We start from the raw sequence: 16,339 nt of genomic DNA, 5'->3' as shown, positions 1-16,339 counted from the left end.
AAGCATTGGCTAATTTCTAAAAGAATTCAATGACTTCATCTTGTTTGGAAATTAACTGATACATATCTTTATGATAATAACATGGCTTGTATGTAATGTTGGTATCCACTTCAAGAAATATAAACTTGATGAGAGGAAAATACACACTTGCAATATCTCAAAGAAAAGACATTTCCTTGGATCTTTTGAAAATGAGAGAGAGAGAGAGAGAGAGAGAGAGAGAGAGAGAGAGAGAGAGAGAGAGAGAGAGAGAGAGAGAGAGAGAGAGAGAGAGAGAGAGAGAGAGAGAGAGAGAGAGAGAGAGAGAGAGAGAGAGAGAGCCCTAGCCATAGTTCAAATTATTTACATGTAAGGCTAGATGATCAACACATAAAGATCCTCATTAGTTAAATGAGGACATCAAAACATGGAGGGAATTCCATCTCCTCTCAATAAGGCTTGGTAATTTGGTGATGACATTCAATGTTGGTATCAAATATTTGGACATTGGATGTTGATACAAAACATTTGGACATTGTTTGGATATCAAATGTGAAATATGTAGAATTATCATGCTAGTTTTCCTAGTTGGTCATGATTGGTGATGAGTGCACTTGGTATTAGCATTTGTAAATGTTGGCACATTTTGCCTACTTTCCATGCATATTTTGGTGAGTTTGCCTGGCAAATCCATTGGCATATTTTATATCCTATGTGACGCAACCCCAAATTGTTGAGGTGAAGGCTATAAGTAGAGATACAATGTGTGAGCAACTTATATCCTTTTCGAGTTGCAAGGAAGATGCCTACATAATATAGAGTAGTTGCCAGTACTGACTAGTTATATTCTAGAAGAAGGTTGCACAACTGCTCTTATTGAAGATCACTTTTGAATGGGCAATCTTTTAGACTATCTCACGTAGAATTGTTGAGTTTTCTTTACTTCTTCTCCCTACTCGTTTGTTATTCCTCTCGCACATTGGGAAATGGATCAAGTGATGGATTTTCTACACATAATTAGCTAAAAAGGTGGAAGGAAATCATTACATTGCCACCTTCAGAAGCCCTAGGCTAATAGATTGCCCCACAACTACGAAAAATACTAAGTGATGAGACTAGCAAGGCTACAATATGATGTTGCACAAATAGGGCATAGATATAACATATGTGCTCTTATCATTTGAGCCAAAACCACACCTAGGGGATAAGATAATAGGCTAGTGTCTAAGGGTACTTAGGTTTGTTTAACAAGTGGACAAAAATATGTTTCTCCTTTAGACACCATGTGTGACTAGGAGGTTTGGTTGGATCGCCTTGCATACTTTCTAGTGTTGGACTGTTGGAGCAAGCGTGATCTGATGGTTCAGGTTCAATGATGCTACATTGAGAAATGGACGTTGACAATGTTGCAATGAGAAACCAATGACAATTTGATCGCCGTTGGCAACCCACAATGTTGTTGCATGATCATCAAGGCATTGACAAAATCTCCTCTGGTAGAGAGTTGATAGCTCATATCACTTGGTATATTGGACCATCTAGCCAATCGATGCCCCTGACAACATACCTCGAATTTGAAGAGTCGCGTGACTTTTCGATTGGAAGGCCTTAGAGTAGCTCCCACCTTTATTTAAAGGGATTGGAAGGGGACAAATTTGTTTTTCAAGATTTTGTACCATTCATTTGTGGGATGATATGTGAAAGGAAGGCTCTGAAGGTGCAAAATATTAGGCCTGCCTCTATGATACTATCTATACTGATCCTCCTATAAGACTGATCCTTGATCTTGGCTGAAGAAAGGGAGAGATAGTGGATCTACGAGGCAGGAACATGCAAGCTCTCACTAATGGTCTCTAGCTTGGGCACCCATGGCCTCGATCCTGTTATCGTGTTACGGTTGCGTCGATTCACACAGGCAGGAATTCCATTATCCAGCTGGGCTGTAGCCATGGCAGGCCAGGAGTAGCCATTTTGAATGCTTACACGCCTGGTCCCTTGCTCACTATCTGATCCATGGTCTGCATCCCCCTCCTCATCAGCTTGCATCAGTGGAGCCACCCTGCTCTGCCCATACATTGAAGCCTTGGGGCCTAGCTTGCTTTTGGGGTTATTAGCTGGTGCAGAAGCATATTGATGCTGCGAAACGGCAGAGATAAAGGAGGACATATCCTCTTGTGACACTCTTGCGTTCATCCTGTGCATAGGCAGAAGCAGGTAAGCATGCCAGGGCTTCAGGTCTGCATCTGCCGGGAGCGGCAGCGGGCGACAATTCCCATTCTCAAGCTGCACCAAGAAATGGTTGGGGAAATCCAGCATCAGCTCGGCTGCCTTCATCGACTGCTCGCGGAACTCGGAGATGCGGAGGTCTGATGAGTGAACCACCCTGATGGGAGGAACATGGGGAGGAGAGGCGATGCTGTGATCGTGAGATTGGCAGACATGGCCAATGCACATGCAGTTGCCCATAGCTTTAGGGTTTTTTTTCTTTTTCCTGTGAGAGAAGTGGAATGACAGTCAGTCTGGCCTTGCAAGTAGGATGGCACTTGCAGGTTGATCAGGTGCTCATGATCAGGCATAATAGCTCGTGGGGGTCTTATAAGCTGCTGAATTTATATGGGGAGGAGCTAGTGGTGGTTGAAGGGCATAACAATGTCAAATAAGAATGGGGATTTTGGGGAAGAAGGGGGTGGGGGACCAAGCCAATTGGGCATTTTAAGGAGGAAGCTTCCATGAAAGAACAGGATCACAGAAAGGAAAAGATCTGAGGGCAACATCATAACAACATATATTGACAGCAAAAAGGCATGTCCTGTTTGCTGCTGCTCAAGGCACAGACTAGCAAGTAGCTATCAGGCCACCTCAGTGCAAGCTGAGTCTAGACCCCAAAGCCCAGACCAGCAGCATTACCAGAAGTCACATCTCGTCTTTGCTGAGAGGCACTTTCTCTCAAAGGTGAGCCACTTTACATCTGTTTAACCAAATGATCAGTGAGCGACTCAGATTGATTGATTGGGTAAAAGGCAGTGTTACCAGTGAACACCCTTCTGAAAGGGGATGCTGATGCTTATATGGCATCCAACCATGGGGGTGAGATAGCATGTACTCTTGGGTCTGAATGATTGATTGATGGGGTAAAAGGCAGTGTTACCAGTGATCACCCTTCTGAAAGGGGATGCTGATGCTTACATGGCATCCAACCATGGCGGTGAGATAGCATGTACTCTTGGGTCTGATGATTTCTTGCTACAGCAGTTAAGCTCTGTTAAACTTCTTGATTCAGTTAGGGTTTGGTTTCTGAGTGATTTCTTGTCACATCAGTTTAGAGCTCTTTGAGGCCCTTCCATGGCTATTATTGGCGGTGGAGTTTAGGCCTCGTGCCGCAGGCCTGCGTGTCTGTATGTGGCAAAGTTGCTGTCGAAACAGAAGATGGGGTGTTTGCCGTTTCCGCTTCAAAGTAGGCCATAGCCAATCTGTCGAGAAGAAGACGCTATATAGGATAGATAGAGACAACCTGCCCCGTGGTCTGTTTGCAGTGTCAATGAATAGCATTAATATCAAAGAGCCTTAGACGAGAGAGAGAGAGAGAGAGAGAGAGAGAGAGAGAGAGAGAATTTCTCAAAAGAAAAGCTTATATGTGAGAGAGAGATACAAATCCTTTTTCCAATTAATCTAGATAAAACATCTATGAAGATCATAGTGATTCTACATAGGCATTGATACATCAACATTTTTCTAATATTTCAATGTTATTACGTTCGATTTACATTGTCTTCACATTCTGACCATTCACACATTAAGACTAGTAGTGATGGTGTTTCTACTATTCAACACAACCAAAGAGTTGAACATTTTCTATGGTGAGTTGTAAATCTTCACATTCTGACCATTCACACATTAAGACTAGTAGTGATGGTGTTTCTACTATTCAACACAACCAAAGAGTTGAACATTTTCTATGGTGAGTGACACAACCAAAGAATACTTCCTAAAACTAAGAAGTCACAAAAGCATGTCAAATAATCAAATACACGGGATGTATTGTCAACTAATGGTATTATGACATTATATTATAGCTATGTGGAGTGATGTCTCTAATTCTACAGCCTCTTACTTGCAATAGAGTTCTTTTATAAAAACCACAAATGCCAAATGCACTTGGTGAGAGATAAAACTGTAGTTAAGAATGCAACATGTTTGGCTAATAAGGCCAGTTATATCCATGTCCAATGGTACCAAGTTATGAACATAGCCATCCACTAGTTTCTCCTATGTAGAAAAGCTTATCCGAGGGGCATAAGGACAAACTAACACATTTCTCTTCTTTGGCTTTCCCAATGTTAAAGGTTTATATCTTAGTTTTTCAATAGAACACAAATCTAGTATTATCGTTGTAAATAACTTGTAATAGAATAAGTTCCTCTAAACTTGCATGGTTTGCAATAGTGGTTTACTATAGAACTAGTGATGCATATTAAACTCCATATCACTAAGTTGTGCAGGGATTTATTAGCCACTTCAAGCCATACATGGGGTCCAAATTTCCTCTGGAATGGGAGAAATTAAAACTCGTCAACAAATATTTGCAAAGAAAGGTAACAAGTATTGTGCATGTCAAAATGTATACTTGCAGCACAAATCAAGTAATTGTTTTGATCGAAGGCTAAAAGAGAAAAGAGCCTTAGACAATTACATGGATGAGGGATAAATACTCAAAAGTTTGAATTACAATGAAGAGTCGACACCTCCAAGTGAAAAGTAAAAGGTAGACTTGACTAAAGTAACATAGACTCTTCATTTTATTGTTTATCTTGGATTTTTAAGAACCTATGAGTACCGCACAATGAGTACCACATTGGAAAAAGGTCCATCATGAGTACCACACAGGAAAAATCACAACAATGAGTACCACATTTGAAAAAGGTCCATCAATGGGTTTTGTTAGTAGCTTTATTAAGCTCATTGTTTCTTGGGAGTTAAGGTTCTAATTTTCAAGTTGCCACATTTAATGCACTAGCTTTTCGAGAAATGTGCTATCCTAGCAATTGCTTGCATACTCTTGGGAAATTCCACCTCTACCCATGTTAGATGTTTATGATCCTTAGTAGCAACAAAGCCACACAAACACTTGTACCACTTGATCACCATATGAAGGGGGAATAGCTTGAGTTAAGTATTACCATGCTTACATTCTAACCCAAGTAGCATGGGGCATGTGAAATCCCTTGTGAATTAGCAAGCCAATGTTCTCTAAGAAAACCACCACACGAAGAATCGACGTATCAAAAACAACATTATTTGCATAATTGCTTTGAAGCAAAGCTTTTAGTCATTGCCCAAAACATGCATGGGATGGTATCTTTGAACAAAAGAAAGTTATGGTTGAACTATGTCTATTTACAATTTCCTCAATGACTCGTACTTATTAGTTTTTTACATGGCAATGCATTAAAGCTTGTAAACTTAATTCTCCAACAAGCCTTAATTAGTACTTATGTTTGACACCTTGCTCATAGAGCTCCATCACAAGCTCTATAAGCTAAATTACACTTCTTTTAACACAAACATAGGCTAGGCATAGATACAAACCTAGCTCAATATACAAATGTCCTTTGGCAAGCAATCCTTGCTCCATATATTCATGTTGGGAGTTAAAGGCCACTTGTGTCTAGCTGCCTCTATTTATCTTGTACCTAGTGCCTGCATACATGTGCACTACATGTGGCATTTGCCCATCACTATCATATTTATTCATTATTCTTTACTATGGAATAATAAAAAGGTGGATCACACATAGTGACTATTAGAGTTTCTGCATAGTGTTCATGCTCTCTTGAGTTCAAACCTTCATAACCATTGCTCTCTTGCTTCTGCTTGAGCTTTTCTCATACTCTCACTCTTGATCACCTTTTCAAATGGTGGCAGCACTGGTATTTGAGGAGCCTCAACCGAGCTTCCATGGCAACTACACATTTTTCCAACTGAGGTACATAATAACTTTCCCTCCTTTCTAGCTTGTTTCCCAACTTGAAGAGGATCTCCACTTAGTGTCGAAGTACCCCAAGGCATCAATATAAAAGGGATAAGCCCCAGGGAATAGCCGTAAATTGGAATGTATATTTAGGGGCTATTCCTGCATTGTGCATTGGCCATTGGCTCCTAGTGCTTCTACTTCTTGCCCAATGTTTAGGGGGTCATTCTCAATTCTTGGCATCTATTATAGGCATCATTCTAGGTTGAGAGGATCAGCCATTGATTCACTATTATATACAAATCTGCTCTTCATAGTTTAGGGTAACAAACTGTTAAAGGTTTCTGCTTCTTTGATGCTTATGCACTAAATGTTTAATGCTAAGATGATGCATTAATGCTCAAAAAGGCTTTATAGATCGATTAGAGCTTGTTTTGCTCAACCATTAGAAGATATTGTTGGCATAAACACTAGACAACAAGCTTATGTCTTATCAATAAAATATACACCTTTATACTACTCGAGAATGCTCTTGGACCAAACACATATTAACCATTGATGGTTATGCTAAACATGCCCTTGTTTGATCTTCGAGCTTTCATTTCAAGCTTTGTCACATTCATACTTGGTAGAGGTTGTATTGGTTAATGCTTGGTAGAGGTTTTATTGGTTAATGCTTTACAAGCTATAGGCTTGGATATTTATATCATTTATATACTCTCGGATGCATTACTTAGTATTATTGGGATTCAGATGTCATGATGTATATGCATTGAGCTTTCGATGGATACTCCAATTTGCTTCTAGTGGGATTATTTTCAAAGCTTGGCCTTTGAAGCCCTTGGAATATCTCTTTATCCTCATCGGTTTATGTAAAGCTTGTCCTTATAGTCATTGACCATTGTATTTCTATTTGATGGTTGGTTCTCCAGTACTTCCTCTTATGAGATAGATTGTCAGTCATGGATACATGCTATTATATATTGGGATTCAATATTCAGAAGCAATGAGTTCGTTGTAGTGTGATAGATCTCACACGTATTTAGAGATCTCTTATGCATAGTTAGCTTATGGACATGGTTACCCCATGCTTTGGATGCATCTATATCTAACACTTTTGGATTCTCTAATAGTAATTGGTACTTAGAGTTGCATGCTCTTTCTTGGACGACACGGTGAGTTGTATTGTAAGTCATAGTGCTATTCGAAATTTCTTGGCAATAGGAGCACTTTATTTTGGACTTAGAGTTGCATGCTCTTTCTTGGACGACACGGTGAGTTGTATTGTAAGTCATATTGCTATTCAAAATTTCTTGGCAAAAGGAGCACTTTATTTTGGACTTTTGCCTATAGTTATCTTATTATTTATTGTAGTATTATGGGCTGCATTGTGTAAATTCAATTTTGAGCTACTTTCTTGAGAGCGGACACTTGTATCAACAGACACTCTAGTGCTTTTACTTTGTGGATAATAATAAGTGAATTATTGTTCTCATGTTACATTCATTTTTGGTTTAGTTTTGGGATTGATTTAATGTTATTACAATATCCCATTCTCTCTTTGCTTTGCAATCATAATGGCAAGTGGTTCTACTATCTATCAGTGCTTCCATATGCTATAAATCCTACTTAATAAAATGCTTATTGTTTCAACCATTTTGAGCAATATGGCGATGGCTACCTCTCATCTAACCATTGTAAGCTCTCCAAAAAAATGTAGTGAACTCACCAATTTACCTTATCATTGTAGTCTATCCATAAAAGACTTATTGATGACTCCACAATCCTTGCAATGCACTTTAAATAAGCTCCACCTCCTTTGCTTTGATCTCCATGCAAGCTTTGCAAAGAAGGAGGAGGAGAAGGAGAAGAAGAAGAAGAGGAGGGGGAGGAAGCAAGAGCTTCTCTAATTAGTCCCTCGCTCTATGTCACACTCCCCCCCCTCTCTCTATCTATCTCTGTATATCTCTCAATCTCTCCTTCTCTCACATAAGCAAGAAGCAAGAAGAGAGCTCACAAGATTGCACATCACAAGAATGATCTTATCCATTCACTTTTTAATTTTTATAAATGGCCTCAATTTTTGTGCACCCTCCTATTGCATTTTCCTAGACTAACCTTCTCAACCTTCTCTCACCTTGCATATGCCCTTTATTTTTTTCCAATTATTTTTCGACTAGCATGGCCAAGATCCATTATTACAATTTGCATAAGAGCGATCCCCGACACTCTTGAGTGCGTATGAGAAGCGAGCTTTCAGAGCAAGCTTTTGAGTGAGCACTTTTTGGCAACCTCCAGTTTTATTCCACATAGTCCACTTGGTTCTCTTTTTCTTTTGGGCATATATCAAGCACCACTGATGTGGAATAGAGAGAACTACTTATGAGAGAGAGAGAGAGAGAGAGAGAGAGAGAGAGAGAGAGAGAGAGAGAGAGAGAGAGAGAGAGAGTGTGTGTGTGTGTGTGTGTGTGTGTGTGTGTGTGTTTGTTGTGAAATAGAGAGAACTACTTATGAGACACACACACACATACACATAAGAAAAGAGAAAATTGTTTGTTGCAACATGTATCACAATCCAATATAATACAAGTTCTATCGATTTGGAGCACTTGCACAAATGTTTTCATATTGCAAACATGAGAGAGTGTTGAGAGTGGAAAAATACTGATTTTTTGACTGATTTTTGTTGTTTTTGAGGTCTGAATGATTGATTTTTGATGGATTTAGAGTGATGTATGGTTGTTAATGGAAGTGTTTGAGAGTTTTTTGGATGATATTGATTATGTTTTGGAATCTCATGATGATTTTTAGTGGAGATATGAAGCTATGAGATGTTCTGATAGGTTCTGTTGAGGTTCTGATTGGTTTTGATACCTTCTGTATAGCTTCTGTTTTGTTCTGATTTTCTTCTGTATGAAGCATGGATTGATGATTGATAAAGGTTGAAATCTTTTGAAGGTTTATTGAATAGTTTTTTATAGTTTGGAATGGTTTCAGTATGAGTTATGAGGATTTACTGTTCTTTGATGACCTTTTGTAACCCTCTGTAAACCTTCTATAGAGCCTCTGTCTCTATTCTGTATCCACTTTGTTCATGTTCTGTACTGTTCTGTAGATCTTCTATAAGCGTTCCGTAGAGTGTATGTGTGACTTTGGAAAAGTTTTCTAACTTTTGGAAATGATGAATCTAAGTTCAAAAGTGTTGAGAGATCGATCTCCACTCGTGATATGCTAGGGTGACCATTGTGCATTTATGTCACCGACGTGTTAGTTGCAGATGCGGTTGGTACACCGCTTATGAATAATAGCTAGATGACAGCTATCCTTATCTACTCTAGTTCGTGGCTCAGTTAGTATGCCACCTTAGTTAGTTGTCTTTGGTTTGAGACCCATATATAGGGTTCTTCTATTTCTTTGTATGAGAGTTCTTTTGGCTTACACAACTAAGAAGAGGAAAACTGTTTTCAGCCTCCACCCTTGTGTGTATTCCCCCATTGTGCAAGCAAGAAAGCTACAAGTGAGACTCCTTCCTTCTCTCCCACAATCTTGACATGGTATCAGAGCCTTGTTCGTGGTAAGGAGCTCAAGAAAGCAAGCCAAGCTCGCGGTGTTCTGGTAAGAGGAGCAGTGTTGCTTTCATTTTCTATTTTGGGAGCAGATCTCTGCAGGTAGCACAACCGGAAATTGCAAGAGTGCATTGTCTTAGGTTGAGACGCCCTTCGCGGTGAAGCAAGAGGGCAGTATATATTGCGGGAGTGGGCTTTAGCCCTTGGCGACCCTGTTTTTTTTATTTGAGGCCATTTCGGGGCCTGTTTTGGAGGCGGAAGTTTTCTGCACGCACTCAGGAAAAAGCCCTGTTTTATGCTGTGCGACCACTGTTGTACAGGTCAGTGAAAAGTTACTGTAGAAATTGCATCGTATGCCTGTGCACAGAGACATTGGGAGTTACAGAATCATCCTTGGTTCCTGTATATGCAAAATCGTCACTAGGAAGTGACTGTGTGGTTAAATACCACTTTCATCAGTTTTGCAGATTTGCCCTTGTGAGGCTGAAGCTGTGTTCTCTGCAGTGACATAATTTTTTGCAGGATTCTGTAATGGCGTCTGATTCTCTTTCATAGATTGTAACTGAAAAGCTTGACAAGAACAACTTCCAAGCATGGAAGTTTAGAATGACGAATTTCCTTATGGGAAAAGGATATTGGGAATTTGTTGCAGGAAATGAAGAAGAACCAGTTCTTCCTGATGTTCCCAATCAACAGCAAATGCAGGCATTCAAAGCATGGCATGAGAGAGCCAAGAAAGTTATGTACTGGCTATCTATCAGTATTTCAGACTCTATGATTGTGCATATTCAAGATGCAAGTACGCCAAAGGAGGCATGGGATACTTTGTCAAAAATGTATAGCACAAATACGCAAGTTAGGAAAATGCAGCTCAAGCAAGAGTTGCATAATGTGCAAAGAGAAAGTATGAGCATCAATGACTACCACATGAAGGTGAAGAAGATTGCAGATGCACTTGCTTCCATTGGGTCGCCAGTGGAAGATGATGATTTAGTTTCTGTGACCTTGAATGGTCTAGGAAAGGATTATGCACAGTTTCGGACATCCATTTCAGTTCGTGAAAGATTTCCTGATTTTGAGAAGTTGATTGCTCTTCTAATTTCTGAGGAGCAGAGAAATGGTGGTACATCTTCTTCAGGAAGAACTTCAAAAGAAACTGTCTTCTACTCAAATGCTGGAAGAGGTAGAGGCAGAGGTAGAGGAGGCCGATTTGGAGGCCGTGGCATAAATCAGAATATGCAGCAAACTCAAGAAAACCAGTCCTATGGAGGAGGACGTGGTAACTCTAGAGGCAGGGGGAGCCAAAGAGGTCATGGTGGATGGCAAAGAGGCCAAAATGCAAACAGTAATGTTGAATGCTACTACTGTGGTAAAATGGGTCATATGGCTAAAGACTGCTATAAAAAGCAGAATGACATCATGAATGGAAAACTGCAACAAGGGAATTATGCATCTTCTAGTAGACAGGGTGATGATAGAAATGAGCATTTGTTCATGGTGCAGCACATGAACAATTCTGTGACAAGTGCAGAAGAAAGCAACGATGTATGCTATGTTGACTCAGGTGCATCAAACCACATGACACGTCATGCAGAATGGATGGAGGATGCAAGGAAAATGAAAAAACCAGGATTTGTGGAGACTGGTGATGATGCTGCACATCCTATTGTGCAGATTGAAAAAATTCCTTTGTCTATGCAGGATGGGAAAAAGAAATACCTGTCCGATGTATTTCATGTCCCGAATATCACCAAGAATCTGGTTTCTGTTGGTCAAATGGTTGAGCAGGGCTTGCAGGTCAGATTTAATCCTCATGGATGCTTTGTTGAGGATATGAAAAATAAAGGTCGCTTGATAGCAAAAGGAAAGAAGAAGGGCAGAATGTTTACGTTGAATGCAGACATGTCTGAATTGAGTGCAACAATGTTTGCACATGGGACCGGTGTAGTTGCAGATATTGATATCTGGCATAAACGCATTGGTCATATTAATGTACAGCGACTTAAATCAATGCAGGCCCAAAATATTATTGCAGGATTGCCCAAATTCAAGGTTGCAGAAATGCATAAGGTATGTGAAGCCTGTCAGTTTGGAAAACAGGCAAGGAAACCATTTCCTAGACATGTTCAAGAAAGTAGGAAGCCATTGGAATTAATCCACTCTGATGTGTGGACTACTAACACTGCATCTCTTGGAGGCTGTCATTATTTTGTCACTTTTATTGATGACTATAGCAGAAAAGTTTGGGTGTATTTTATGAAAAAGAAAAGTGAAGTTTTTAGGCATTTCAAAACTCTTAAAGCTATGGTTGAAAAAGAAACAGGCCTGCAAATAAAATGCCTAAGTTCAGATGGAGGGGGAGAGTACCTCTCAAATGAGTTTGCAAGGTTCCTGCAAGAGCATGGCATAAAGCAGCAATATTCATGCAGTCATACCCCACAACAAAATGGAATTGCAGAAAGGAAAAACAGGCATATTGGAGAGGTATCTCGTGCCATGCTCAACGAAAAAGAATTGCCAGATTTTTACTGGGCTGAAGCAGTTGCTACAGCAGTCTATATAATGAACAGGACTCCCACTGCAGTAATACATGGGATGACTCCAGAGGAAAGGTATACTGGTAGGAAACCAGATATTTCTCATTTGAAAATTTTTGGTTGCATTGCCTATGTACATGTGCTAGATGAGTTGAGATCAAAGTTGGATCCAAAAGCTGAGAAGTGCATCTTTATTGGTTACTTTCTGGAGCAAAAAGGGTATAGATGCTATAACCCTTCTACTCGTAAGTTTACAGTGAGCAGAGATGTTATTTTTGATGAGATGAGTAGCTGGTATAAACCAGTAAATGTGATTGATGATGTAGATGCACAAAATGGTAATGCTGCACAGAATTCACAGCAGCAGTCACAAAATATTAGTGGACCTGGAGCGTCCTCTAGCAGTGGTTCACATTCTTCGCCATAGACAGGCAGATTGAGATCAAGAGAATCTTCTCAAAGCAATGCAGATAGTGGTATACAGGTATCACGAAAAGGAAAAGAGAAGGTTGATCAGCCCATGTTTGATGTGAATGCAGGTCACTCTTATGTGGATGGTGAATCCAGTGGCTCACAACAGAGCATTGATGATGAGTTGGGTATTCCTTCTATTGTTACACCTAGAGTAAGGAAGACCATGGATGTTTTGAGAGCACCTGGGAGTGAATCTACTTTGCGCAGGTCTACGAGAGCTAGGTATCCTGTGGATAGGCTGAAATATGATGGATTTACAGCCATTTACTACGCATATATGGTCAAAGTGATACAGGAACCAGAACCCACTTCTTTTGAGCAAGCCATGGGAAAAGAAAAATGGAAGAAAGCCATGGATGAAGAAATGGATGCCTTGGAAGCAAATGCTACATGGGAATTAGTACCTTTACCTAAAGGTAAGAATGCAATTGGCTGTAAGTGGGTTTATAAGGTGAAGCACAATGCAGATGGTTCTGTAAACATATACAAGGCAAGATTAGTAGTCAAGGGGTATGCACAAACATATGGCATTGACTATGAAGAAACATTCAGTCCGGTTGCAAGGATGGCAACTGTAAGAGCAGTCATTGCTATGGCTGCATCAAAGGGATGGTCTTTACATCAGATGGATGTAAAGAATGCCTTCTTGCATGGTGATTTGCAAGAAGAGGTCTATATGGAGCAGCCACCAGGTTATGTGCATGCTGTTCATCCTGAGTTTGTTTGCAGGTTGAAGAAAGCTTTGTATGGCTTGAAGCAAGCACCTAGAGCATGGTCTGACAAGATAGGATAGTATCTTGTCACTATTGGCTTTCAGATTTCCAAGGCAGATTTCTCACTTTATGTGAGGAAAACAGAGAAAGGTATTATGCTGCTTGTCATTTATGTTGATGATTTGATTATGACAAGTGACAGTGATGAAGATATCCTTCATGTGAAAATGCTATTGAAGCAAAAGTTTGAGATAAAGGATTTGGGAGAGCTGCGTTATTTCTTGGGCATTGAGGTGATTAGATCACCAAGTGGGATACAACTCTTGCAGAGGCAGTATGGATTGGACATGCTGTCCAAATATGGGATGACAGGCTGTAAGCCTATTTCAGTTCCTTTGGAGCAGAATGTGAAGCTGAGTGCAAATGCAGGTGAGCTTCTGGAAGACCCTACTATGTACAGGTGCATAGTAGGAAGTTTGATTTATATGACTATTACCAGGCCAGATTTGAGCTATGCTGTTGGATTGGTAAGTCAGTTTATGCAGGCTCCAAGGAAACTGCATTTGGATGCGGCTAGACACATACTCAGGTATGTGAAGTCCACATTGCAGTATGGACTATTTTATGAGACTGGGATTCAGATACAGTTGCATGGATACATGATGCTGATTGGGCTGGTAGCATTTCTGATAGACGATCTACCAGTGGATATGTGTTCTCTTTTGGGAGTGCTGCAGTCACTTGGAGCAGCAAGAAACAGTCTACAGTTGCCTTGTCCAGCACAGAGGTTGAGTACAGGGGTGCAGCAATGGCTGCATGTGAGGTAGCTTGGTTGCATAAGCTACTTTATGATATGCATCAGTCTACAGATGGGCCAGTTGTCATTTATTGTGACAACATGAGTAGTATACACTTGGCAAATAACCCAATCTATCATGTTAGAACAAAGCACATTGAGGTGCATTATCACTATGTGCGGGAGAGGGTTTTACTAGGTCTTATTGATCTAGTTTATGTCAGCCCAGAGGATCAGGTAGCTGACATATTCACGAAGGCATTGGGCGCAGAGAAGCTACGCAAGTTCAGAGACCTGCTTGGTGTGCAGGAATTGGGATTGAGCTCGAGGGGGAGTGTTGAGAGATCAAGCTCCACTCGTGATATGCCAGGGTGACCGTTGTGCATTTATGTCACCGACGTGTTAGTTGTAGATGCGGTTGGTACAATACCTATGAATAATAGCTAGATGACAGCTATCCTTATCTACTCTAGTTCGTGGCTCAGTTAGTATGCCACCTTAGTTAGTTGTCTTTGGTTTGAGACCCATATATAGGGTTCTTCTATTTCTTTGTATGAGAGTTCTTTTGGCTTACACAACTAAGAAGAGAAAAACTGTTTTCAGCCTCCACCCTTGTGTGTATTCCCCCATTGTGCAAGCAAGAAAGCTACAAGTGAGACTCTCCCACAATCTTGACAAAAAGATCTAAAACAAATGGAAGAAGCAGCTGCTGAAGACTGAAGAGAAGACTGGAGTGACAGTGACAGTAGTAAGCTATGAAGAGACACTGTAGTGGCTCTGGTGCCTCTTCACATCAGATATACCTCTTGGGAGGTGCATCCACAACCTAAGAAGGATTATTGAGAGTCAATAGAGAGTATTATAGTAAGGAGATTATGTATTATTGAGAGAGTGAGAGAGAGAGAGCCAGAGATAGCCAATTCTATCAAAACAGTGCAACTGTATATGAGAGATTGAGAGAGAGAACTATGAAGACATTGAAGATTAATACTGTGTGATTGATTTCCATTCAAAATTGGTATATTCTTTTATGTTATTTGTTCTATTGAAGAATTCTATGAAGATGTTGAAGATTATGGTGTTGGGGGTAAAGGCGCCTCCGCCTAGCCGCCCGTGTATTACTACAATGACAGTCACCGCCACTGCACACTACAGGTGGCAGGCGCCCGTCACCGTCACTTTATTATTTATTCTTTTAGTGACAGTTTGAATAAAGGAAGGCCTAGTCACATATTGTGATTGTTGGAGTTTCCATTTCTTGTCTCTCTCTTTCTTGCTCTTGCTCTCCCACCATAGCTCTCGCATGCAAGCTTCGATCCTTCTCACCTTTCAACTAGTATCAAAGCTCAGCTTCCCGACTCTTGAGCTTCTCTCATGGCATTCTCAGCTTCCCATCGACTCCCCACTCGCATTGGGTCTCCTTCTCGGCAGCCATAGCTAATTCTCTTAAGCTCCCGTCACTCCTCGGCTTCCTGAGCTTTTTCTCGGCCTATTGAGGCACCATCAGGGCATTGACATTGAGGTATTGCTTCATTTTTTCAGAGATTTATTTCAATCTACATGTCTAGGTAAACAAGGCAACCACCATTGAAGCTTGCAATCTTCATATCTCTTTGCCACTGGTTGTGGGCTACTAGAGGCGTGTTCGCCTCTTTGGCTCATGTTTGAGCCCTCCAATCTCTCCAGACCTACCATGTGGACCAACAGGAGCAGCAGTATCATCACGCAGATCTACGCCTAATTCTGGATAGATTTCACTCATCCACATACTACTTACTTCAGCTCCAGCTCCAACTTGGCATTAAGCATTTGTTTGGGCTCCATTTCAGGCTCTTTGCACATGTATTGATACTTGGCATTGATCCTTTGAGATTAGGCATTGGTTTGGTGGTTGAAAAAAGTGTTTCAAGACTGTTATAAACAGTCTATATACATTTGATGCTAGTGCTATATTCACAGTTTATGCATATGCTTGTTTGGGCATGACTACATAACCGGTTTGATACCTACTGCATCCCGATAGATTGGGGGATTGAAGCTACATGTCATGCTATGATTTTGGACTAATTGTGGGGCTGAAAACACATAGTTTATAAAATTAAATGCATGCTGAATACTCTTGGGCTGAAGCTATCTTTCATGCTTTGACATATGCCTATTGGTTCCGGGTGTATGTCTTGGATTATGCTATGATGTATTGATCATCGAGGGACGACTTCAAGCTTGTCATTGGATCTAGGTGCTTTTGGAAGCTTGAGCTTATTTCAGCCTGCACTTATTGACATCGGTCTATGCTTGATAATGGT

The 16,339-nt window shown here is 40.5% G+C and overlaps 1 protein-coding gene across 1 annotated transcript; it reads right to left on the bottom strand.

Annotated features, from left to right (window-relative positions):
• Window positions 1–356: 356 nt before the first annotated feature.
• Window positions 357–2,843, bottom strand: LOC148012657 (uncharacterized). The gene has a single exon (XM_087669017.1). The coding sequence runs from the start codon at window positions 2,443–2,445 to the stop codon at window positions 1,795–1,797; it is 651 nt and encodes a 216-aa protein (XP_087525143.1). The 5' UTR covers window positions 2,446–2,843; the 3' UTR covers window positions 357–1,794.
• Window positions 2,844–16,339: the final 13,496 nt, after the last annotated feature.

This window comes from Lygodium microphyllum, chromosome 27 (assembly GCF_053477565.2).
Source record: "Lygodium microphyllum isolate KBCC chromosome 27, Lygodium_microphyllum_v1.1.10, whole genome shotgun sequence".
NCBI lineage: Eukaryota > Viridiplantae > Streptophyta > Polypodiopsida > Schizaeales > Lygodiaceae > Lygodium > Lygodium microphyllum.
Note: the sequence above shows the minus strand (reverse complement) of the source record. Positions and strands in the feature narration are given on the sequence as shown.

Excerpts from the sequence above, each read along its gene's own strand:
- LOC148012657 (XM_087669017.1), bottom strand. The coding sequence starts at position 2,445 with ATGGGCAACTGCATGTGCATTGGCCATGTCTGCCAATCTCACGATCAC.